The following is a 27,865-nucleotide window of genomic DNA, read 5'->3' on the forward strand; positions in this document are numbered from 1 at the left end:
TCAAAGCTGACTGCATCTTCATGGAAATGTGATACTGATTGCTCTTATTTTGATCATGTCACAGAGCTTCTCAGTTTCCAAAATGAAAGGATAATAACACAGACATCCAACAATAGAAAACAGAAAATAAAGTAAGGAGCAAATTATAACCTTATGTATAACCATAATCAAAAGAAAGCTTGTAAGGCTATATCTTTAATTTCACCTGAGCCCTTTTGTCTGTCACAGAAAAATGATGAAAATTTATACCACTTCTTGGCCTCTGTTGACCATCATGGTAAAAGATAGAATATCAAGATGCTAAATTATTCTGTTGGAATGATATAAGCTATAGACCATATATAGGTATTGATCTGATTTGTTTTGAACTCCTTTTCATGAGTTTACATATTTGCATATCTTTTTATATAATGCTTACATATACTTACAGTAGTACTATTCAGAGACCATTTGTCATGAAAGTTTTGATTCTACAAAGACTTAAACATATCCTTTATGCACCAAAAAGCTATCTCAACTTATAAAATCAAATTTATGCTAGATTTCTTGTGGGATTTTGGCCCTAAGAATGATTTTGGTTAATTTTTGTGGTAGTTTCTTCTGACATACTTGGTTGATTGCCATAAAATTTTAGCCTATCACCTTGACAAATCCTAATAATAGCCAACAATGTACTGTATAGATTTCAGATTTCCTCATTTACTTCACCTGCAGAATGCCTCTCTGGAAAAGCTAACCTATTGTGCTTGGCATGTTAATTGCTGACCATTTCATGTTTAATAATTAATTTTGCATCACTGCCATAGACGCATGCAGAATTTTCCACAATTATTATGAAGAAAAGTGAATTTGTATTTTTTCCCAAATGCCAGCATGTGGAATTAGAATAGTTATATTAAGAGATTACATTAATTTGAAATCCATTCAAATTACAATAATTGATTAAAAGTACCCTTAGAAATAGTACTGCCTCTAAATGTCTGTACCCATATTAGTCCCCCTCTATTTTCCCTTTTTCATGTTTCTGGTTTTTTAAAGGTAAAGACTGCACAAAAAAAAAAAAAAATATTCTGCAAAATGTGATATCAGATGCTGACACAAAAAATAATTAACCACCTTGTTTTCTGTAGAATTTACTTAGTTCAGTAATGCCAAGTAAGTACAGGTTCTGTTTTCCTGTTGGCATTGTACAAAATAGTTTCTACATGACACAGTGGTAATTGAAGTAATGTCAGCTTTGTCCATCACGTTGTAGAGCAGAGAGGACTAAATTTCCAAAGGACTTGTTGATTTTATTTGTTTTGTAGTTTTTTTAAATATTAGCAGTATTTATTTCATGGTAAATATTCAGGTTTATAAGACCTCATTGTTAGTCTGCCTTATCTAGTGCTTATGTATTTTTGGCATGCAACAAATGATCTGTTTTATTACATGAAGGGATACTAAATGTCAGGCTTTCTTATTTTTGTAAGCTTTGCAAAAAGAATATTGTTAACAATTTTATTGTTATAAAACACTGTGGTATTCATTCTTTGAATTCAGGTGTGTTATAGCAGGAATGCATGTGGCCTATTTATTAGACAAACTAGGATGTTGAAAAGGCTTGCTTCTATCCTACTTTCTTCAGGAACTGACATTATTCTTATGCAGTTTTCCTAGTGGAATCTTTACTTTTTAAAGTCATAAACCTATTGTTGTGAGAGACTCTAGCAAAGCTTAAACTGGATCTCAGGAGTTTGATGCACTCTGTTTAATGCAGGCAGTGTAAAAGAAATTTTAAATGTATTATTTAAAGGCACATTAATCTTGCCACTATAATGGTGTAATAATGCATACCATAGAAGGTTTTCATAAACTCAGCTTCTAAAAGTAACATCACAGTATCTTTCTTTTTGTTCTCCAAGTCAGTTCTTTGTAGAGATAGCAATTATGCATTCATCTCTGTCTCTTATGGCCTGATTCCATATTCAGCTGTGAGGACTAAGCTGTGAGACCTTAGTCCTCACACAACAAAAATAATATTTCTTATTTGGAAAAAATGGAGGATAGTCAAAATAAACAAATTTGTATAATAAATATGGATAGATGAATTCTGTACCTTTTTCAATTAAATTAAGTAAAATAGTTAAATGCTTTTAAAATGGATTGAGTATAGGTTTGTCCTACAGTCATTATTCCTGTATTTGCCTTTGATATTTTTCTTTAATGAAAAAATACATTACTAGTTGAGAAATTATTTTTTAAGGTTAGCACTTTTAAAACAACACTCTGTGTAAATTAGTTTACAGCCCTTAGAGCCTAGCATTTTTCATTTAACTGTGCTCATTACATTGGGTTCTGGTTTGGTTTGTATTGACATTGGGAATGTGCTGGGCATTCATCAGTGTGATGGTATTCTGAAGCTCTCCTGAATATGCACAATGAAAACTGAGTGAATATTTACTAAGACCCGAGGCACATAAAATGCAAGGGCTTGGTAGTATTATGAACCAATGTGAATACATCTTGGATCTCAGCTAAGCTCAGTTCAGGTAACTGTTTAATGTGAAGATACAGGTTAATAACACATTTAAAAACCAACTGACAACCTCTGATGTTAACTGTCCTTGCAATCTGAAAGGGCTGTCTGCATTAAACATGTTCATAGAAGTGTTGGTTAAGGAATGTTTCTACCAAGCTACCTTTTCGACTCCAGCCTATGCATGAATATAAAGTAAAGGAAGAGTTCCCATTCTCATTTCTCATTGTTAGATACCTTATTTGAATTGGATGTCATTTGGTAACTGTAGTACTGTGGCCTTCAATAAGTTTGCTGCCAAGCTTTTCGACCGCTTCTATTTCCACCCAATCATCCTTATACTCTTGCAGATTTGAATTAAACATCCATTGCAGATCCCTGTTAGAGGGGTTACAATGCAGCAACTGTCTGGGCTCAGGATCCCCATTCCTGTGGCAGGTGCTGAAGCAGACAGACCTCCTTGCTTGGCACTGCCTGGGACTGTCTGTTGTGTTTTGGTAGTCTGTGCTGTCTCTATCAGTATAAGCAAGGACTGAAGATATTTGTGCCCCCCTAAAAGTAGGATTCCAGCTCTCTGTCATTCTGCTTTGGCGAAAAGGAGAAGAGGAAGTTTTGTGGTTTCTGTTGGACTGGACGCAGGACTCCAGGTGAGGTCTCACCAGAGCAGAGGGACGGAATCACCTCCCTCCACCTGCTGGCCACACTCCTTCTGATGCAGCCCAAAGAAAGGGGCAAGCTGTTATCTGCATGCTTCTGCTTGACTCTGTCTATAAAATCAGTTTAGAATATCACAGATGGACATAAAACTCCCTAAGAATATCAGAAATATTGGAAAGGAATAGTTGTTGGAAGCAACTAGTTGTGAAAATTCAACCAGTCCAGTCAAGAAAACTCAGTCATTTTTCTTCACCAAACACACCACTAGTATCAGCATAAGCATAAATTCTGATGTAAGAGCATAAGAAGAGCCATAATTGTGTAGGATCCGTGTAGTATTCCAACTCTAAACAGTAGCTCTAAGCAGATGTGAATAGGAAAGACAGGAAAAGCATATATCCACCCTAATATTCTCCCAACCTCAAACTATTTTAATTCATTTTTAATTAAATTAATTTCAATAGTTAGATGAATAATTAATTTTTATATAAATTATTAAATATTATATAAATTAAGAATTAACTAAGAATTTTAATATGTCCCTCTTATAATCCCCTCTGAATCTGTGTTCTGTGTACTTGTTCAGGCTTCCCTTGAATCCCTGTAAAGTTCTTGCAACCACAGCGTTCTCCATCAGGGAATTGCAGGTGTCACCCACCATTGTTCTTTTTGAAACCATGCTCTTACTAATGCCATTTGATGATCTGTAGTTTTTGTACAGAAAGACATGCGTGCAAAATCAATTCTTGTTCCTATCCACCCTTCTTATGTCATGTACAATTTTTTAAATCTCTGTCATATTCTCCTTAAGAAGGCTGGAGAACATTTCCAGTCAGACCCTCCAGATTATCCTTGTTGTCCTACTCTGAACACATTCTGGGTCTAACATGTCCTTTTTCAGCTGTGAGATCCAGAGTTACAGATCTTATCCAAGGTGTGGATAAACTGTGTAATTCTATAGTGGCATAATGTTACCCACTTTGTTCTCCGTTCCTTTCCTAGGAATTCATAATGGTTTACTTGCTTTCTTGACTGCTGTCAGCTGCTGTGATTCTTTATTAGCCAATCTGTGAAGACTTTCCAAGATGTAACTTAGATTAGCATGGCACTCTTCTCAGTGTTTACAGTAATATGGCATCACCTACTTTGGTATTATAGAATGTCCAGTAAATAAAAGTCGCATCCTTTCTTTAGTTAAAAAATTAGTATGTTCATAGTCCTCTGTATAGAGAATGACATAGATGTATTTAGAAAAAAAATGCTTTTTGGCTTCCTTTTCCAAACTTTCTAGAACTCCATTCATTCCCAGCTTTGATAAACTGAGTAGCAGATGATCCTTTTGGAAGGGGGAGAATATTATGAATCATGTTTTCAGCACAGTCTAATGTGAGATTCAGCTACAGTTAAATCACTTGTCATATAAAATCTTTGTCCAAACTTTTGAGATCTACCATTTCATAGCATGACGGAATCAGAATCCTGTCATACTGTGGTCCCTGAGATGATCCAGTTTGCATCCGTTCCTGAAAGAAGACATTGTTAGAGAGTCATTTATTTTCAGAGGCTGTCTCCTGCATAGTGAAAGGATGTTACCTGGCTTCCTTCTCCAGCCCTCTTTAAATCATATTATGTAAAAGTGTAGCACAGAATTAGCGTCTGTCTCCATATTATCTCAGCAGTCAGACAATGAATCTTTACAATCTGCTAATTTTCCCTTATGACATTTGAACTTCTCCTGGTGCAAAGCTACTTTGCAGATTTTGTTCTTAGAAAGGATTAAATCCTGTAGAAAAGCAAACAAGTGGAAATGCAAATCTTCAATAGGCAGGCTCTGCCCCATGAATTGAAAATCATTTGAACAGTGATAGCTAGAAAATAAATGTTTAGATGACAGCTACACCTACAGCCTAATAAAAATTTTAAATATTTGGAAAATTCAGATCATACATACTTTAAGGAATCACAGTTTTCAATACTGTTTTCCCCAACAGTTTTTTTGTCTGTCAATAGTAAGAAGTTTAGAGGTTCCCAAGAATTATTTGACACTTCTTTTTCAAGAATTACAAGTGAAATTGTATCCTCTTCTGCCCTATTTTTTTTTCCAAAACTGAAGGTGTAGAGGAAGGATGAGGCCAAAACCTGTGCTCCTTTGTAGAACAGTTTACAATGGTATTCTTGGGCAAGAACCCTAAAAACATAATTTTCTTCATAGTACCACAGCTGTCCATCAGAAGTGCTAAATCTCATTGATGAGAGCACAGAATCTATTGGAAAAAGCAACCTAGTAATAAAATAATTCCTCTTCCTTTTCAGTCTTAAGACTTACTTATATTTTTCCAGCATCATATGAATAGAATTTCTTAGCCGACCTTATATATTCATCCTCATTTACTAGACAGGCTGTCATAAAGAGATTCAGCTGTTTAAGACAGTTGTAAATTTGTGCATGGTATCTCCTAAATACAGCATCTGTGTACAACACAAATCTCAGTGTTTTCTTTAAAATAGGTCAGGAGAGGTCATTGTTAGAACTATTTCTGAAAGATTCTGTAGCAGCTGATGAAAGATTATTAGTCCCCAGTAGCTCCATCACTTGTGCTTTGTGCAAACGCTAAAGTTAAAGGTTATGCATGCTGTGGTACTGTACAGGTACACTATGAATAGTCTTTCACACAGACTGATTCTCATTTGTTAAATTAGGAGATGTACTTTCTCCTGGCCTTAATTTTCATGTAGTTCTTCATATTCTAAATGGCAGCTGAAGGCAAGCAGAAATAGTGAGTAATTGATTTAACAATCTAAGACAAGTACAGGGAAGTAGAAAAGTTTGTCTTAGTGCTTGATGTGACCTGAGAGAGCTTCTTTGGACTTTTTCCTCAGCACCTTGGGCCAGCAAAGTGGCCTTTAAGCCTGAATGAGCATGACTTTTTTTTCTTCTCAGTGCAAAGCTCCAGTATTTCATCTTTTCAAACTGTTTTACAGCACTCAGAGCAGAATTATATTGACAAGGTTAGAATTCATCTCCTAGAGGAGAATACTATGCTTCTCCTGTCAAGTGCTAATGTAACATTTATGTGTTGGTACCTTAATAACAGCCCCGGCTAGGCTAATGAAAGTACTCAAAGCAAACAGTACTCAGTGAGATTTTATTATGACTGAAGTGACTGCAATTTGAGATAAATTATCCCTATTTTTGTTCCCATATCAAAACCAGAAATGCTAAAGCAATTGCTACATGTTTGCTGTAGAATTAGACTCCACTATCGTTAATATAGAAGTGCATTTTTCATGTAAACAGCTCACGAGGGTCAGACATCAAAGATATTCTGTGCAAAATGCTTGTCAATAACTTTGTGAGTGAATTTTGAAATAAAGTGCCTGTAACCTGTCATTATTTCTTCCTCTCAAAGTTGAGAGTGAGTGGAAGAAAATTGAGCTTGTGAATTGAAGGTACTGTGAGTTATATGGCATTATTGACTTCAGGCAAAATGACAGGTTTGCCTTGTTATTATTTTTCCTTTCAGAGGTCAGGCAATAGACAATATTACCAGTATATACTGTGGTGTAAGCAAATTGGTACATAAAAAAGCTATTATATGTGTACACAAAGAAGGTGGTGTGACTAGTATTAAAAATTCTTAATATATTGTCTTTCCATAAAAATATAGTAAAAAGTAAGAAAAAAATAATTTGCTGGCCAGAATAAGCATTTCAACTGTTCAACTATTTGAATAGTTGTTCAAAGAAAAAAAAAGGTGTGTTCAGAAGACATACTTTTTGAGGGCATGTATATCATAAAATGAGGTTGCTTTCCATAAATAGACCTTTTTATATACGTAATAGGTGTATGAGTATATGCATTTCGATGTAATGTAGCATCAGACTTAAATGTGTGTACTGGTTTTGGCTGGGATGGAGTCGACTTTCTTCATGGCAACCTGTATAGTGCTGTGGTTTGGATTTGTGACCAAAAGAGTGTTGATAGTGCACGAAGGTTTTTATTTATTGCTGAGCAGTGCTTACACAACGTCAAGGCCTTTTCTGTTTGTCACACTGCCCTGCCAGTGAGTAGGCCAGGGGTGCAGAAGAAGCTGGGACGGGACACAGCTGGAACAGCTGACCCCAACTGACCAAAGGAATATTCCATTCTGTATAACATCATATTCAGTGATAAGAAGTAAGAAGAGGGGTCTTTGGGAGGACAGCCATTGCTCACGGTCTAGCTGGGGAGGTGTGGATGCCTTTGCATCGCTCGTTTGGTTTTTCTCCTTTCTTCTTCCTTTTTTGTTCACTTATTAAACCATCTTTATCTTGATCCACAAGTTTTCTCCCCTGTGCTATGTGGGGAGGGGAGGGCTAAGCTAGCAGCTGTCTGGTGCTTAGCTGCTGGATGGAGTCAACCCAGCTGTTTTTGTTTGCATTCAGGTGAAAAGGGATTTAATATATAGCAACAATACAAGAACAAGATAATTCTTTTATGAACTCATCTAGGTTTGTTAAGATTCAAAGGCAATGCTATTTAATGGACATGGGTACAATTAGTTTGGGTTGAAATGGCTACAAATTCACAATGTCTTCCTCTGTCTCACAGAAGAGCATTTCAGTATTTTGAAACACTATATTCCATTCTTACACCTGCTAACAGGCTACAGTGCAATTTATACTAAAATTTTTACAAAGAAGTAAGCACAGAGCCTGTCCCACTTCTTTAATACCATCAGAAAAAAAGGAACTCAGTTACTCAGAGTTAGCTTACCAGCTTAGCTGATTAAATATGCTGGTTGATGTGAAAACAATTTCTAAATGAGCTCTGCTATTAAGAAAACGCTTTTTATCTTCTAAGAGAGTTTGTTCAAGATCATTCTGCTATTCAGAACTATCCAAAATGTATCATTGCTGTATCTGAACTGTACCTCCTGACTTTTAAAGTAAATCTTACAAGCTCTACTAACTTGTTTCTGTAGTTCCCACCATTTCTACTCTTCAAAGACCATTGGTATGGAAAAAAATTACTGTGTGAAAAAACACTTTTAATTGCAAAGTGACTGCAAAATATATTATGATCAGCATTTTTTTAAATGGTACAGGCATAGTAGTAGTATGAGATTGCAAAAATGAGCAGATATTAACTGTCAGACAAATCCACAATTGCTCAAGATGACTTCAATAAGAAGGAAAGTTTAGGGGAAAAACAGTCTCCATAAAATAACTGTATTGCACATACTTTTTTAATATATCAGCTGAATATGAGCAGCATTAATTTCCAACAGTTCTGTAATACATGCAATGTTTTGTTTATCTTTTAGGTTGAAGATTCAGAGACGTATCATGATGTAACTGCAGTGTGTGGGTTGCTTGCTGTGGTTGTAATATCTCACCTACCCAGAGATGCTGCAATTGAATGGCATGTTGTTGCAGTAGTTGATGATCCACTCAAAAGAAAACATTTTGCAACGAAGATGTTGTCAGAGGGCTTCCAAATTGAGTGTGAATCTGTGGAGTCTAGTTCTGCATCTTGTGCATCAGTTTCTGTACGTCTGAGTTTGATTTCACCATCCGCTTCTCAGCTTGATTTAGATCAACCTCTTCACGACTTAGTTGCTGTGTTTAGACAAGCTACTGAGAAACTTTCAGAAGACTGCAGTGCAAGTCCTTTGTCTTTTAGAGCTTTCTTCAAGAAGGATGTCTTTGATGCTGAAACACTACAAACAGGTAAGACTTATGATGACATGTTAATACTCAGCTTAAGGTAATTTCTGTTTACTTCAGCATAAAGCATCATTGGAAGAAGACATTTTAGAAGTGACTTTTAAGGATAGGTGGCCAAGAAGGCCAACAACATCCTGGCTTGTATCAGAAATTGTGTGGCCAGCAGTGATCGTCGCCCTGTACTCGGCATTGGTTAGGCCTCACCTCTAATACTGTGTTCAGTTTTGGGCCCATCACTGTAAGAAAGACACTGAGGTGCTGGAACGAGTTCAGAGAAGGGCAACAAAACTGGTGAAGTTTCTGGAGCAAAAGTCTGATGAGGAGTGGCTGAGTGATCTGGGGTTGTTTAATCTGGAGAAAAGGAGGCTGAGGGGGGACCTTCTTGCTGTCAATAACTACCTGAAAGGAGGTTGTAGCATGGAGGGTGTTGGTCTCTTCTCCCAAGTAGCAAGCGACAGAAAAAAAGGAAACAGCCTCAAGTTGTGCCAGGGGAGGTTTAGATTGGCTATTAGGAACATTTTCTTCATGGAAAGGGTTGTCAGACATTGGGACGGGCTGCCCAGGGAAGTGGTTGAGTCACCATCCCCAGAGGTGTTTAAAAGATGTGTAGAAGTGGTGCTTAGGGATGTGGTTTAGAGGTGGACTTGACAGTGCTAGGTTAATGGTTGGACTCAGTGATATTAAAGATCTTTTCCAACCTAAACAATTCTGTGATTCTGTGATTAAAATAGAACTTGCTAACCAAACATACTTACTGTTTTTTCCCAATGTGTGTTTTTTTCAAAATCACATTCCCTTACCAAGTAAAGAGAACACAGAACAGTAAATATAATGTTGCAACTATTATTTGTTATGTTGTACATCTGTATTTTGGGTTATGCTCAGTTTGGGACAACTAACACTGTGCAAGAGCACAAAAGCGTATTTTATCTGTCCGGCCTATGAAACTGGTAGACCATACTTAAGAGATTTGTTATCAATTTGAGAAGGAACAAAATCAAATCCTTAGTCTATATTTATCTCGAACATGCCTGCACTTTAAAAATCCTTGCAGACCACAACTGATCCATATTAATTAGCTGACATAAATGTTAGCCCTCAAATATTCTACTGTCCTATTTTTTTTTCTTAACCTGCAGCATTTTTTGAGGAAAATTCAACTTGACATTGTTTAATAGATTTAAAGTACACGAATTGAAAGCTATAAAAATGTGGCATAGAATAAGCATATTTAATCCAGAAAGCAAGGAATGAACATATAGTCTGACAGAATGTTGTTGTTTTTACTACATGTCGTTTAAGAGCAAAAAGGAAACCTGATAAAACATGTTCCTGGCATGGGATTAACATTACCATTTTGCCTGCTGTCTTTTTGATATTTCTCAGGCCATAGAATAATTACTTCCAAATAAATTTCATTTGCTTTATTAAATATATTGCTCAACATAATGTATGAATTGCAAGCATGAAAATTTGGTTCAGTTCCATTAATGTTGTACTACCAGTGGCACAGACATAGAAAGATTTGTTGTGGTTGTCATATATTCATTCTGGTTGTGTTCAGATCTCTGCACTGTCATAATAATTCCTGTCATTATAGCAATTTTATCATTATCCGCACTGGTAAGAAATACATTCTTGCAAATCTGTATAATATATAGAATACATTAAATTTACAAGTAGCACTAATTCATTGATGAATAATTTTAAAATAACTTCACAGATGTAATATATTATACCAGAACTATTATCAAGTCTTTATTTGGAATCCCATGATATTTTAACCCACCTATAACACCAGCTCAAGATGTTAGAGATTGTTACATTCTGATGACCACAGCTTCTTCCCTACCAGTTTCTCTTAGGGTATTCCTGTTTTCCTCGAGTGTTAAGGTGGTCCTCATGTTTCATCTACAACAGGCCATTAACTTGTCAACCTTCTTTCTAAATCTGGATTCAGCAACAAGGGAGCAAAAAAGGCATGTTTTACATTACCCAAAAGCTTTATTCATTACCGGAATAGAATCTGAAACATACATATAATATATTTTAGGCGAGTTCAAATAAGCTTGTTCTGCTTACAGAATGCATGAATCTGAATGTGGCAAGTCACAAGAGGGAACAGTACTGACTTCTGAAATAGCACTGGTTTGTGTGTTGTTTGCTCTGAGCATGGCCAAAACTTGCTCCTACCTGTCTCTGTAGACTTACCCTGAGATATTTTGAGTATTTGTATGTCTCTGTGGTGATTTCTACTACCTCTGAAGTTTACTTTCTGTTGCAGATTTTGTCAGGGTGGGTATCAGAATTTACTTATGCAGCTGATCAGATAGTTGGTAAAACTGCCTTTCAAACACAGAATAGCATTTTACTAAGACAGAGGATAAAGCAGAAATGTACTGGTCTTGACCTGAAAATCTGCAGGCCTAACACAAAGACTTTTAAAAAATATTGTTCCCTTGATGTGGCTGCCAGAACAGAAATGATATTGAGACAGCAGTTTTTCAGTTTCCACTTAGTAATTCAGCTCAGGTAGTGCTGATTGCTAACCATCTGTATGATGATCCGTTAGCGACATGTTTGATCTCCAACATGTGTTAGACATTGTTAATCCCACAAGTAGGTCTGTCCTTTTGGAGTCTTCAGCTACCATCAGATGCATTGTCTGCTGAGGAAAGATGATATCAATAACGTAGCAGGGGATACTAGACACTGTTGTTCAGATATTTTTAATGTGAAACACCAGGCAGATGTATCTCGAATGGAAAAGACTGAAATTATCAGGTCTCAGAAGTCAAGGGAGGTGGTTGACAAGATAACTGTTCCAGTCTTAGTGGATTTCAGGTAGACTTCCATCATGTCATAAGATTAGCAAATAGTCATCGATTATTCTTGTGAGATCTTGAATTGCAATGTATTGTCTCTTCTAGCAAAAGCATGGAAAAGAAATAAAGGTACTTTTCTTCTGATTAGAACTTAGAATTGTTGAACTGAAAGGAGGAAATACTGCTACAGATGTTCTCAAATGAGCCTCTGATTAGATGAGTGCTTTTTGGTGCAAAGAAATTGTCATTTATTTAAAACTGTCCAAATAAATTAGAGAAATTTGTTTGTACCTGACACAGTAAGATGAGAACCACGAATATGTATAGTCTACATGTTGTAACAGGTTATTGGAAATTATTACAGCCGATGTTACTGATGTCAAAAGAAGCTAAAGGTTTGTAATGCAAATTTGATACACATAGCTTTCTGTCATCCTAAGACTGGAGGTAAAGTTTTATTGAACAAAGTGTAGTACTGATGGTGAACATCTCAGAGGCAATCCCTCATAACATATGGGAGGTTTATGGGCACCGTGCTGAGACCACAGAACGTGTTAGAAGTAGGAGGATTAGATTAAGCTGACATATATACTTAGTAAGATGCTGTTAAGCCTTTAGAAGTCTTTAACATAAATTTGACTATTTCTTTCTTATTCTCATTTAAATATGCATTAATATAAATGTGTCAGGATGATTTGCTATACCTTGCAGTTGACTAGATCATACTTCAGTATAGGAAAGATGAATGTTCATAAGTCATCCCGTTATGATTTCGCAAGCCTTGTTCACAGGATGTATGCAAAATATTTTTGAATATTTATTAGGGAGTAGAAAAGGTCCTGCATTCACCAGAACATCATATTACATAATCCTTTTTTAATATTATAGAAAAAAATGAAGTGGGACTATAAAAAGGGAAAAGAGAACCGGAATAGAAAGGCAGTCTGGTAGCAGCATTAGAATGAATATATAATTAGTTTTAAATGTGGCTCTACTCTATAAATGCTTAGGACTAAAAGGCTCTTAGTACTTACATGTTTATCAAGTTTCAATGAGACTATAGTAAAAAAAAATCTAATATGGGTCAAGCATAGTTTAACTGGACTGTAGAAAATCTTACTTGAAATGGGACCATTACTTCTGCTGAAACAGAAACCCTAGTGGTGAGGTACTCAGGAGTCCTTGCACTGACATAGTAACACCCTGATGCATGTACAATGCACTGCTTTTAAACTAAAGATTTTCCATCTGATAAGTTTTGAAGTATTCCCTTTATTAAAATACTGCATTGTCAAGACATTTTCCAGATGTTTTCCAAATGACAGTTTCCTGTACTGGTAGATGTACATTATGTAGTGTACATCTAAGAGAAGTAGAAAAATATCAAGTGAAGATATGAAAATGCATTTTCTTAATAACATGTGTCCCCATTTGCATTACAGTTCAATATTCTTTAACTAATGCATTTTAAATTCACATTGGGAATTTATTTCAACTTAACTTTCTTGATGGATATTCCCTTATACACTGGGAAATAATGTCCCATGGTGACAGCTGGAATCTCAACCTCCAGACTTTTGTACCTAGGCTTACATGTTCTTATGTGAGTAATTGGTGTTTACTCAGCAGTCATGGAGAACTAGTCACATGAGCAGAAACTAAGCAGTCATTAAGAACTGTTTACTGAGTAACAATGAAACGGGTACATACGTGTTGATAATTTTTAAGTGTTGGTCCTTTTGTAATCAAACTTTGCAATCAGTAACTGATGAAGTAGTTGTTGTGACTAACATTTGTAATTTGGCAAAACAAAAATATTTTTAAATATCATGATGCTGTCTGAAATAGGCTGTGACAATTTAACTTGGTATTCTAGCAAATTCTATTAATTTAGGCTAAATGGAAAATATGGGAACAGTTGCCAGCCTGAAAGATGAGGAAAATTTCACTTCAAATTTCTTGAGTTTCCTGTTACGAAAACAAAGAATTTGCCAAGTATAATGCTTCAAGCAGCAGACCTACACTGCTGCTCAAAAAAAAAAAAAAAAGGCAAATTAGTACTTCAGGAAACGAATCAGATTATAATATACATAAGCAATAAGGAAATAACATTTGTTTGAAATAACATTTTAAAAGAGCAAAAGTAGCTAAGTTTGGTCTTGAGCCACAGAGGTGTCTTTGCAATCTTCTGTTGCCACTCAAGGTATACAGTCAAAAGATGTGATATATTAAATAGATACTAAAGTGCTGAAATGTTAAACTTTTTTTTATCAGTTTTCAAGGTTGTACTCTTATCGTTTCTACTGCAAGTCACTGTATTTTTTAGCAGAGCATCTCACATAAAATTATGGGGAAAGGATTTTTTTGTTTGCTATCAAAGACATGGGGAAATTGTTTTATATAGTAATATTGCCTTTCCACCGAATTTGCATAGAATAGCCTTTTACGCCAGTGAGGCAGTTTACAGTATATTAGATCCTACTTTAGGGCAGTGTCTTTCTGTCCTTTAGGATGGGACATTTATTTTTTAAGAGCACAGATACTATATTTAGTATTTAGTACTATATTTAAGGCCAGGTAGCAAATTTTGAATTCATCCTTATTCAAAGTGACATCTAATGAATGTGACATTATGAATTGCACAGTCATACATAAAAATCTTGGCTAAAACTTTAAATGGAAATAAATTCATGAATTGCTTGACTTAAGATTGATCTAGAACATACAACTTTTATTCTTGATATAGAACAGTTGCAATATATTGGTAAAGTTGTTTTAAAGCTACTGTGTCTAACTTCATATTTCTTTCAGAACTTCTGCCACTGAAATCTAAGATGCATTTATAGGTTACTCTGTCTCTCCTATCATGTTTTCACATTAGGTTGAAGTGCTCCTGAGGTCTTCACCAAATGGACTTTTTAATTTTTGTTATTGAAGATTTACATGTAGTGACCTGTAAGGCAAAACGGTCATGTCAGAAAACAGACTTTTTGTAGAGAAAGTTATAAAGAACTTCCTAAGTTTGTTAACATATCAAAAGCAGATTTGCTTTCCTCACATAAGTTTGGAAGATGCTAGACATTTTTTTACGGTGATCCAGGCAGTAGTTTTGCTGCATGCTGTTAGTTAATAAGTTATCTCAATAAACATGGGAATTTATTAACAACAGTATGCTATAAGGTGAAAATATTAAGAGACTAGATGTAAATAAACTTATGGAAACCAATCTATTTTGTAATGAGTCATGAGGGGTAATGTTGATAATTAGGTCTACAAGGTGTCTTAAAAATTAATACTCTTCTGGAAAACTGATATCTTCTAGAGAGGTGTACGCATACATGGTCTGTCCGTATATGTCTAAGCATCTGATACGTGCATAAAATGCATAAAGTACAAACATCCTACAACAATGTCAAAATTAATTTTGAGAAATTTTATTTAGTACTTTGTTGACAGAGAACAACTATAAAAGCATCTTATAACATCAGGCACACAATCATTGCCAAATTTGGATCATCTGATGTTTAATACATGAGGCATATATAATCTGCACGTCTATCTAGAAACCATTTGTGACAAACTCAGTTTTTAAGGACACATCACAGATTACAGTTTACAATTACATAGGCAGTCTTTCTCTGAGACTATTTTAACATGCCAACATTTTGGCAGCAATTCTGCAATTCTAAATCAATAAACATTGAAAGAACTTAGGTTTCTGGAGACCTCTGCATCGCTTGTACAGATCTCTCTCTATATTACTTTCCATTTATAAGTGAAGAAAGCTATGGTGGTGTTTAAACCAGTGGAAGGACATCTGACTTAAAATAATTGTAGGCTGAAAATGAACAGGGTTTTGTTACTCATTCTTAATATTTATTTAGGACCATTGTATGAAACAGAATACTGCACTAGATGGACCTTTGGCATGACTAGCTTGTCTTTTGTATTTCCTCCCCTTCAATACCAAAATGTTTGCCATTTGTTCTTTGTTTTAGCAGACCTAAGAAATAGTTCAATGAAAGAGAAGCGTGAATTTTGCAAGGAAGAACTGTGTACGGAGTTACATTTCCAACCAATAACAATACAAATAACACCACTCTAGCGGTAGTGGGAAGCTCAACGAGTAGGTGGATGGCTTGTTCCTGGGGAGGTTCCTGGGTTGCTTCAATGTGCCTGCTGTCCCATTGAATGGATGATCCACACGAGGGCTGAATGACCATTGGCTGGCTGGCTGACTGTTGTCAGTCATTCTGTGACATAACTTCTGCACGAAGAAATACCAGTTCAGTTTTCTCTGATAACTTTTCCCCACCCTCTTTGAAGGTATTGCAGAAACTGTGCTTTGGTATTTTTCATCCAGAGAAATCAAGGATTTTTAGCACTGCTAATGTCAGTAGCCTGGAAAATGGGTATTATATCTACCAACTTTCAAACTCTTAGGTTTGACAATAAACCTAAATAAACTATGACTGAAAACTTCCTCTCTCCTTGTACTATAAAGTGACAACTCACATGGGAAGTGAAGTATTTGAGACTGGAAATTTTCTTGCCCCGGCAATATTTGTAAGATTCTGACAAATCTTTATTCTCATGCTGTTTTTTTCTTCTTCAGTTTCTTAAAGCTTTTGGATGTATCACCAGATCCTTATTTCCCAGGCTTGGGCTGTTCTGCTGAGTCCCCTCTTCAGAAATTGCACTCACAACTGCAGTTCTGATACTGAAATCTCCCCATTGCTTGGTCTACATGCTCAGAGCAGTAATGAGCATCAGTCTTGGATAGAAAGAGGAAAGTCCAGGTGTCAGGACTAGCACTGACTGACAACCAAAACCATCAGTAAATCTTAACTCAAAACCTTCTACTTTTTCTCCAGTTTCCCCTCCAGTTCTCCCTTCCCCAGTCTCTCAAAGTTAATTTCTTTCCGTAAAAGCTTGCCTTTTGTCAACTGTAGACAACACCAATACAGCCTATCCGGTTTTGTCAGACACCTTAACTATCAGAAGTAATGCTTAGCTTTTCTCGTTGGGACGTTTCATAGAGATAAGCAGCTGCTGAAAACGTAACTTTTAAGGGCTCTATTAAATAAAACAGGTACATGGGCAATGGCTTAAGTTCATTTTGAAAACTCCTCCAGTGTCAGCCCTGTGGAAATCCTCTGTCCTTCAAGCAGTAGGACATGGTATCTTCTCTTCTCTGTCCAGGTATATCTGTTCAGTATATCAGGTATCAAATTCAGCTGTCAGCAGTCTCTCAGCAATGCATCTGAGCAGTCTCTAAGGTATCAGAAAATTTTGGCCATTTGCTTGGAGACAGATAAGACTTTGTTATCTAAAGGCATGGAATAATTCTTTACAAAGATGTGAAGCTAAAAAAGAGATTGAAATAATGCCCTGATTCAAACCACAAATGCAGACAGAAACTTAAAAGTATGAGAAGATGATGTTGTGGGCATAGTTTGTTTTAATAGCCTAATAGTCTCCTTTTAATAGCCTAACAGCCTCCTTTGTCCTTATGGCTGCTGGAAGCCAAAGAAGCCCCAGGGCCAGCATGGACACCAGGATTATTTATTGTTCAGAGTGAAAAGTGATGAAACACCTTTGTAGTCCATTGTCCATTTGTGTCCCCTGCCCTTGCCCCTTCTCCATAGTGTAAGACATCTCTCTTTGGAACTTGGGGAGAAGGTCTGAAGACAGAAGGTCGGGCAAGGAAACAAAGCCTGTTTGTACCACACAGGTATGTTTAGAGAAAAAAAACTCTCCAGTGTTCACTGCCTGTTGCCTCCTCAGTCAAAGTTGGACTGTGCGACCAAACATTATATCCTAAATACTCAGCTTACTGGTTTCCTTGTTATTACTCAATAATATCCTTTCTCTCGTTTTCTTTATGCAAACTGTGAGATACATACACTTTTCATATGTTTCTGTATGTTTGTTTGATTGGTTTGTTTTTTTGAGGCTGCTAAAATGTAGATCTGGAGCTTTTTGACTGTAGTCTTAAATTCCAGGAGAACTGTAACTGAAAACTGGTCTGAAGGATACCACTTAATAGTTATTGCCTTAATTTTAAAGTATTACAAATCAGATTTCTGCTTAAAATACTTTCAGTGTGCATTTATAAAGGAGAGGGGTTTTTTTGTTTTTGAAACACCTTTCAAAGTTATACTCTGACTTGGAAGGAAATACATATAAACTATGCTTAGCATCCATAAAAATACTGTAATTTTGTTCAGCCACTTACCACCTATTTAACAAGGTGGGCTTGGAGTTTTATGTGATTAATCTCATATAATTACAGCATTTCACCAAGAAAAAGTGCAGAGGAAAGTTTGTTTTGTTCTTTTGCCATCTGCACTGTATCTTCTAATCCAAGAAAATAACTGTAACTATCCATCAAAAGAAAGTGTTTTGCCATTGTCACACTTCATGCAATTTGACTTCGCATAATATGTGCACTTGTGCTTGCCATAGTCTATTTCTTCTTTAATTTCTGATAAATTTAAGTTTAAAATAGCATAAAATTATTAGGCATCATTGAGAAATTTCCAATCCTTAGAAAAACAAGCAATAAAAAAATTGTACTTTTTTTTCTTCCTTTGGATTTTTTGCTCAGCTTTTACTAGTAATGCATCATATCCGCTGTGTTAAAACCCAGTTAATGCTCTAATTCATTGACAATGATAGCGTATTTATAAAATAGTCCTTCAGGCACTTCTTTTCTACTCAGACTGTTAAGTCTGGAGTATCAACATTGGATAATTGGAGAACAGGTAAATATTTTCCATTGTAACAAATTAGAACATTCCTTCTCTTTCTGCATTGCTTCTGAACAGCAAAAGTGTAGCCAGCAGGTTGAGGGAGGTGGGCTGGCACACCTGGAATACTAGAACAGGACAGTAAGACAAAGATGTCACAAAACTAGAGAAAGTCCAGCGAAAAACCACTAAACTAAAAGGCCAGGTGAGCAGCATATCGAACATACTATAAAAGACTGAAGGAACCGGTTTTGTTCCACTTGGGGAAGAGAAGGCTGTGGAGGAACCAAATTGCATTCTTCCATTACCTTAATAGGCATCGCAGAGTAGGAGACAGGATTTTTTCAGAAAGGCACCAGAAAAGGACAAAGTGCAACTGTCACAAAGTGCAGCAGGAGATATTCCAGTTGGACACAAGGGATGAATTTTTCTCCACAGGAGTGGTTGCATGCTGGTGCAGGCTGCCCAGGGGCTGTGGGACCTCACTCCGCCTTGGAAGTCTTCAAAACCTGACTGCACAAGGCCCTCAGCAGACTGGTCTAATGTTTAATGTTACCCCTGCTCTGAGCATGAAGGAGGTTGGACTATATGATTTCCATAGAAGCTTACCAACCGAAATTATTCTGTGATTCCCAAAATGATTCCATATTATTATTAATTTACAATGAATTGACTGAAAAGAGTGGCATTTAACTGGAGAATCTATGGGGAAGGAAAAAAATGTTTCTTTCTGCCTGTCACTAATACTCCACACTCCTACAAAGATGACTGCCACTCCTTACTTGAATATTAATTACTGAAACCAACAAGCAAGTTTTTCCTATTGGCATATATCTTTGAAAGAGAAATGTTTCTTTAGATGTGCCTGGATTCTTTGTTCTTTTTTTTTTTTTTTAAAAAAAAAACACAACTCATTTCTCTGTAGTGTGCACATTTGTCCTTTTTTCTTTCCATCTCTTTATCTTAACAGAACTCAAACAAGTTCAGTTATGGTTGGGCTGTGATATCTCTGCAGTATTTCTTAAGACAATGTAAAGCCAATGTGTTTCAAGAGTCTAAGTCATTTGAATAATGATTGAGACACCTGAGGATGAGGAATCCTGTTATGAAGTTAAATATGTTGTCAGTAATGTCATATCTTCAACTGGAAGACCCTTTGTTTTCCGTATTTAAACACATTAGTAAATGGTTACACCATTTGATAGTGGGGCTAAATACCAATTTAATCGTCTTTTAGTAGGATTTGGAAAATAATTTAAAAATAATGATTTGCAAGCTGTAAAATTTACAACTTTTAAACCTCTAGAGAGCTTCAAATCTTTGTTCAAGACTTTTCCTCATCAGGAGAGAAAGACTTTGTGAACTTTGAAAGTCAAAATTTATTCTCTGGCCCCAACAGTGTCCAGAGAATTGCTGGATAAACAAACAAACAAACAAACAACACACAAACAAAAAACCAGAACTAGTATACTGAAGATTGCTGTTTCTGATATTTACAGAGTACTGACTTGTCTTTAATCATCCTGCCAGGAAGGTATGAGTCAGTATGCCAGATAATGGTGCGAAATTACGTGTAAGTACAATAACAGCATCTCACCTGTTTTACTCTCAGCTATATCACATCCGTATACTGATGCTGTGGATGTAAATCCATTTGAGTTATACAAGCAACTTCCTGTTTGTGGCACTGAAGGATTAAGTGACTTGGTGACTTCGCACAAGATGGCATAAATACAGAGCTGTATTTTCCTGAAGTTCTTAGCTGACATTACAGATGCTCAGCAACCCTCAAAATGAAGTGCTGTTTAGAGGCAGCACAATAGTAAGACTAGGTAAGTAGACCCCTGAAGAAGAATAGTTCATTGAAATGCATGCCTTGTTCCAGAGGGGAGTCTGACATCAAATCAGTTTTGAGATTGCTCTTCTACTGGGCACAACTTCATCATTTTAGAATTGTCAAGGGATCTTGTTGTTTCCAGACTTTTGTGAAAAGCATGACTAATTGAAGCCAGCCTAAGGCATTTTCTACAATTACATACATGAAGATAAATATATTCTAATTTAGCTGATTATTCCATTTTTTTCTTTGCATTAACTACATAGAATATGCTTTGAATTCTTTTGTTTTATATCACATAGCATAACTTACCTGCTGTGATTTAATCAAGTATTTGGGTCACTCAGACTCTAATAGTAACAGAAATAATCAGGATTTCTATATTTATAGTAGGATTTTTTTTTATTTTACTTTTCCTCTAAATTAATGCTTTTTTTCTTGTGACTGTTTTTAGCTGTGATATTATGCAAACCACTTAAATTTTTAATCCTTTAAAAATTCAGAAACAGAAACCTCAGCTGTTTAACAGTGCTTTCATGAAAAGTATTGCTTGGCATTTTGGGCTTAACTTGTTTTAAAATATTTTATGCAGGAGTTTTGAAAAGTTTTTAAGCATATTAACATTTAATTTTGATAGGAAACATGCTGCATAATACTTCCTCGCTACAGAAATTAATGCCACAATGCTTATTCTGCAGTAAGTTTACCATATGATGCTGCTTAAAAAAGTATATATTTGGCAAGCATTAATTGGAAGGAACATTTTCATGTTTGTTGTTAGGCAGGAGTTATTCTAAGCACATTGCTTATAATGTTGTTTTACATTTTCTTCCATGTTCTTTACGCTTCACTTTTCATGAATATATTGCAGCCAGACTGGAAAGTCTTTCAGGAGTTTCCATCGCTTAAAGCATATTCCTTCAAAGTCATTAGTTATATTAAAAAAACTTTATCATTTCCAAGGTGCATTGATGTCATGCTAAAGTAGATCTGCTATAAGAGATGATATATTTTTAGCTCCAAGCTGGCTAGGAACCCTCAATTATCTTAATCACTGTAACACACATTTCAAAAATATACAGTCAATACCTCCCACTATGTCATTTAGGAGAAAAAAAGCAAACAATGCATTTTCTACAAGACAGTAAGATTCAGATATGCTTGTCCAAACATATGAAAACTTGGTTATTTTTCTGGGATGCAAAAGAAACCTGTCCAAGGGTTGATGAAAGAGCATCACACACCGGCCAAGAGGAGCTATGGAATTAGAGGCAAGACCTTTGCCCATTTCAACCAGAATTATTCTAGTGAAAGATTGCAGTGTCTAGTTCATCCAAAGAATGGTCCCTCTTCTGATATATTTGTCAAAACACATAAAACAAGCCAAGTTTCAGAAAATACTGAGAATCTGAGCTCTGAAAATGAAGTCAAGCTGAACATCAAATGTCATTAGCTACTGTGCTTTTGTTTTTTAGGTGAAATGAAAACCTAATCTATTTAAATTAACAGAAATTATGTTATTAACATCACTGGGAAAGAACTTCAGCACAGTTGACCCAATTCAAAGGCATAATTTAATCCTTCATTTTCAATGGGGAGATGGAAATGCAAGGCTTCAACTTAAAGCACTTCACTTGCTTGGTCTTTTCTACTCTTCAATTTTAGCCTCCTAGTCTACTTTTCCCCCTTTTTCCTTACTTCCATTCATCTCTTGTTCTGGACCATATAAATCATGTTTCAGGCTGAGTCATGGAAAACATGATACAAGAGAAAAACTTGAAGGCAGGCACAGTGAGCCAACAGCAACAAAACAAGATGTAAAAATGAAGAGGCAGCAGTCTAAAGTTTCTTGATCCAGAAAAAGAAGATGCGACTGACATAAACCAGAGTATAGCATGCAGGGTTATAAAGCCAAAGCTTCTGTTTTAAAAATGTGTTCTTCTATGCTGAAAATATGATTGGTAGCAAGAAGTAATAAGCAAATACATTCACAGCTTGGATTCTGCTGGATGTTATTTAGGAACCACTAATATGTTTCTTTATCCCTGTTTCAGAAGGAAAATAATGGCACAGAAACAAAAGAAACTTGGTAGATCACACACAGTCTTCACATCAACCTAAATGCAACACATCCATCCTATTGATGGTTGCCAATATTTGAAAAAAAACAAAACAAAACAAAACAGGTTTTGTGTTGACAGGAGGAATAGAGATATTTGAAGACAAAACATTCCTTTTTAGGCTCCTGATACCGTGAAGTACTTACGTGTCTCCTGGGAAGTGCAGACTGCTGGTCATCACCACTGGGATCTGCATGGAAACAGCTGGACTTCATTTAACGTACGAGTAGAGTCAGTGGCCAGAGCAGCGCAGCTTTGGTGTGGTAGAGAAGTTCAGCTCTGTCTTGGTATCATAATTCCTAAGCCAGCTGGAACCTTCTTCTGAAGCAATATGCAAGTCAGTGATCATGATAGGCCACAGCTTGCATGGTGAAGTCCAAAGTTCGGTTTTAATTTGTTGAGGTGTTAAAGAACAGGTGTCACCTCTCATCATCCATGACAGTTGCTTAGTTGTTAAGTTGTACTAATGGGCTTTTTTTCAATTAAAGAGAACATCCAAATCCCATTTGAAGTGTTCACTCTTGTTGACTGAGTAGGCTGAGGTTGTTGTCGCCTCTGTCACTGACCTTGTTCAGTTTGTCCGTAACTTCAATTCATGTTTGTGCAAGATCACCACATTCCCTAGAAAACTCATGGCCTCCTAAGTATGTTGTGCTTAAGCACTAAAAGCTTTTCATGAGTTTAAACTATCTTTAATTTATTAGTGTTTTCCAGATGGTGTTCTGTCTTTTTTCTCCTTATAAAAGCAGTCCTACACAGGACTTGGTGTCTGTGTATTTAGGGCTTTGCCCTGCAGAAAGTAGTCTTCTTTGATGTTGACTCCATGACATCATAACACATTTTAAAATTTGGCAAAATAGGACAGAGAAAGAGGAGAGATAAAGAGGACTTCAGTGCAATACCTTTTTCCTGATTTCTTGGTACATCACTCTTAGTTTGAAAATAGAACATGAAGCGGCTTCTGCACATTCGACTATATGGTAGACAAATTTGAACTGTAGCAATGATACCTTAGCCTTTTAGTCTGTATGTAAAATGAACTGAGGAATAATCTTATTGTTTATATTGTTCCAATAGCAAACCTAATGTTATCAATTATGAACAGCAAGATGATAAATACTTACGTTTTAGTTACTGCAAAACACTCACAGATAATGTGGTTTGTAATGTAGATCATGATCATGTCTCTAGGATATGAAATAGCTGTAAATTATTATTATGTATTTTTCAGAAACCTTTTCAGAATGAAAAAAAAAAGAAATTGAACACTTAAGAAAGTATCTGTGAGTGGTAGGAAATACCATGTTATCTTTTATTAGATTATTCTGGCATCAATGGGAAAAAGCTTTAAAAGGAAGGGCAAAATATGACGGTAACATGTACAGCATTATAAAGTCTTTATGTATGTGTGCATACATCATACAAATTGACCAGTCTGAAATGGTATCTATTTTTAAGAGATATAAAGTAGTGTATTTAAGAAAATTCAACTAGCAGAAGTGGCACCAATTCAAGACATACGCACATATGGAATCTACCCATCTCAACGTGTATCTACTTTTCTGAACAGAAGTTTATGTCTAAAATTATCCTGCTAAAAGTTACCCCATGTAAAGACAATAAGGGAAACAACAAAAATCCTACAAAAAATTTTAGCAGGCCTGAAGAACTAAGTATCCAGTAACCAGAGGACTATGATCAATACCTTAAATCAGAAGTGAAGATTAGAAAATGGAATGAAATGTAAAAATTTTGTATTTTCCACAGAAGCACAAGCTTACATTTAGAAACACATTCTGTGTAATTAACTTATTTTGAGCAACTAATTTTTATTATTATCAAAAAAGCTTGATTTCCATGCCACAGTGATGTTGTGCACTCATATATTTTCCTTTCCTTATTTAGAAGCATAATAAATTTTTTTCTGTACTTTTTATGTCTATGTGGTCTATTTTTAAGAAATATTTATATTTTCTTTGTATTTACTCCTATTTTCTTAAGTTATAATAACATCACTTTCATAACAAAAAATAAAGATATTTCAAACTTTTCCATGCTGTTCAGCCAAATTAAGTGAATGCTGCCATTTAGTTACCCAGCAGGATGCAGAGGTAAAGTATGCCAATAAGAGTAGATGCTCATGAGAAACTTGATTTAGACTGTACTGTTTCCTTCCTTTTAAAAACCTAAGATAACTTACAGTGAATTCTTCACTTTCAATAATCCACTTTTTCTAATACAAAGCTTCTCATCTACTTTAAGTTCATTATGACACTACAGTAAAATAACATTTACAAACTTAAAATGTACAGCTTTCAGATATGGTTATTACAGAAGCTGAAATACTTTTTAAAGTACTTTACTTGTTATTGCCTATAGAACTTTCATTTTTAATAACTACTGCAGAAATATGTAAAACCAGATATTTTAAAGAACGCCAAAATGATTATATAATATTATATTTCCTCTCATTATCATTTTCTGAGTCAATTTGATTTATCCCAGCTTGGAATATTAGATTAGACATGAAGGGGTAAGAACAGTCTTACAGTTAAAAAAAGTATATATACATATTCATATATATGTATAGGTGCACATGAATCTCCTCTGGCTCGCAACTCCCTGCCAAGAAAATTTTCCTCTTGTCAGTCATTTGATCCTAATAGCATCTTAGAATGGAGAAGACATTTGAAAGTACAGAGTTCTTTTCCTTCATGTTGTTTTAATTATGGTTTGTATAAAGGTAAATACAAGCCCTTTGTGGTTATATTTAGCTTAAGTGTTAAACTTTTCTTTTTACCTTTGTCTTGCTGAAATGCTGAAAGTTGTCTGAGTTTTTCATGAGTTCATTATTTGAGCAGGGTGCTGACTCTGAAGTTAAAAGAAATTTCAGATACTTTCTTCAAAGCTGATATTCAGGCTCAGTGATTTTAGAGACCGTTTCAAGTTTATAGTATTAAGAAGTCTGTCTCAAAGACACTATACTTCAGTTTTCATGCAAAATGTTATTTGCATCTGATTGCAGCTCTGCAAATTGATCTTGGCTGCTTCTTAGTTTGCAGTGTCTAGCTTTTGAAGTGTTCTGTCTATTCATAAAATAGGAACAGCACTGGCAATAGCTGTTCAGGGTTCTCGAAAGCCATTTTTTTTAGCGTACGAAAATTCTATTTTGGAGAGACCATTTCAAGTAATAGAAACAAATTTGGCCCGATACTGTTGATATTGTACTTTACAGACTCTTTCTCATCTTTATTCTGCCATCCGTTGCCTCACTGGAAACTAATGGGAGATGCATCTTTTTTCTTGCAAAGACTAGATTATGTAAGAATGAAACAGCTCTGCTTGATTTTCATATAATTGCAACTTAAATTGCAAGACTGGAAATTGGGAACAAGTAAGTTTTGCATCTGGAATGATCAGATTCAATATTAGAGCTCTTGATACAGTTCTCGTGGAACAACCCTTCCCCCAGATTGTTCACTAAAAAAACAGACTTGCAGATGCAGTATAATCCTTAGCCAGTATTTTGCAAAATAACTACTGGTGTTCCTTCAGCAATATTTGTTAGTTTTACTAGTTGTGTTAAATTTGCAAAGTGACAATTCCATGTTATCTCATCTGATAAATACTTTTTGACCAGATATGAATCTTTATATGCTCCTAAAGGCTAAACATTTCTGCATGTTTGGAATTAATTGCATTAACTTCATTAATCTGTTTCGTGATCTTAAAGCTCCTACGGGTGTTTGAATCTGGTGTTTGAGGTAACATTCTTGGTCAACCCCCAAGCTTCATCCGGTAGTTGTGAACTGGAGCTGACTAGTTCACTAGGTTGACTTAAAGCTGTTTGACTGTGATTGTTGTTGCTTGCCTTCTTTACGGATCACAGATTTTACATTAGATAAAACTCATAAAAAGTCAAGTAATGAACAGGATAGAAACAGAATTTATCTAAATTTTTTTAAAACCTTTTATTGTCCCTAAAAGCATAATCATGACCTTCTGCTGAAGTGGATAGAAGTTGTAGCCACAGGGAACCTTTCACACAGATTTCACTGCAAGATTGAAGTTAAAATGAAAGGCCAGATGGTTTCCAGCCATTCTGCAGGCTCTGGACCAAAAAAATTATAACTGCTGGAGTAAGTTCAAACTGTTAGTGACTAAAGAAAAGCCTCATCTTTCTCAGTGTTCTGTCCATGCAGGGCTTGTTGAAAATTCATTAAATGCAGCATTGATGGCATTTCCAGGGTAGTATACAACCTACTGTAGCAGTTACCTGGAAGTAGAGACTCCACTGTTTCTTAATAAGCATGTTAATTGTATTATGGACTTCTACTTTTATTCCTCAGCTATTTCCTTAATAGTTTTGTGTTTACATACAAATGTTTTTAATACCTGCCACTATTACTAACTTAAAAGCTAGTTGTTTTCTTATGCATTCTCATCAAGCAAAACAAGGTTCTAAAATTCCCAGTGATGTTTTTCATCTTGAGCCTTCAGGGATATCACACTGGTGTCATGTTGGAATTTAGTAAGCGGTGGGTGAAAAAAAACCCTAGCTGTAGCACTTTCTATCTTTTGATCTCAGGGGACCTTAGAAAGGAGTTTAGTATCATCACCTAAATTTTACTGAGAAGGAACCTGGACACAAGAGAAGGAGGTAGTGACTTACTCAGGTTTTCGCAGTAAGCCTGTGACAGAAACTGAACCTTTGTCTCCTGAATTCTAGCCAAATACTTTCACCAGCCTACTCTCCTTCTGCACAGGACTCCAGATTCCAAAATGGTAAAAGACATAAAAAGCAGATGATGTGAACAGGTGTAAATGAACACACGTCATGAAATCCTGGTTTCACTTAAGCTGGTGGCAAAACTCCTTTCAACTTTAATGGAGTCAGGATTCTTATCAGGTCCGACCATCTTTTAAAGAAAATAGTGCCATATTTACACGAACGGGTCTTTCAGATTTGATCTCTTTACTTTTTTCCTTACACAGTTTGAGTTGCCATAGGTTCTCTAATTAAATTTGGTACATAATTCACTGTCAGCTTATATTTCTTAACCAGACCTTGACACCTTTCTTTGGATTCATTTTGCTTTAAAGAAAAAAAACCCATGTACTGCCTGTTCTGAAATATACTAAGCTTTGTTTTTATCATGATCATTTTGACAAATCTATTTTCTTCGCTTTATTCTTTTATAATGTTATTGTATAGGTAGTATTTTATCTGTCAGTAGCAAATTTCACTGTTACGTATACAGTTCAATGAAATATATTTTCATTTATTCTGTGGCCACAGAGTAGATGAAGAACAATTGGCTATTGAAAATTGTGTGTCTTGGATTTAGAACATGCATGTTTGCTATTAAAAATTACTGATAGCTTTAAAGGTTAGAATGAGTTCATTTTGCTCAGTAAGTAGTAAAGTTACTAGTAATTTGTGAATT

At 35.6% G+C, this 27,865-nt stretch overlaps 1 protein-coding gene across 16 annotated transcripts in view; it reads left to right on the forward strand.

The window, feature by feature from the left end:
* Nucleotides 1–27,865, forward strand: part of DPH6 (diphthamine biosynthesis 6) — a 205,680-nt gene that overhangs the window by 155,770 nt on the left and 22,045 nt on the right. For 7 of the 16 annotated variants that reach the window (XR_011739369.1, XM_071809362.1, XM_065839920.2 and 4 more), the window contains one exon: nucleotides 8,482–8,887. Coding sequence is in view for 15 of the 16 variants with exons in the window: in XM_071809362.1 (XP_071665463.1) it covers nucleotides 8,482–8,887 (406 nt within the window). In the remaining variant the exon portion in view is untranslated. Of the gene's footprint in view, nucleotides 1–8,481; nucleotides 8,888–10,739; nucleotides 10,987–15,707; nucleotides 17,541–27,865 lie in introns of those variants that run through there. The other 9 variants (XM_071809357.1, XM_071809356.1, XM_071809363.1 and 6 more) reach the window with 8 other exon arrangements.

This window comes from Patagioenas fasciata, chromosome 5 (genome assembly GCF_037038585.1).
Source record: "Patagioenas fasciata isolate bPatFas1 chromosome 5, bPatFas1.hap1, whole genome shotgun sequence".
Lineage (NCBI taxonomy): Eukaryota > Metazoa > Chordata > Aves > Columbiformes > Columbidae > Patagioenas > Patagioenas fasciata.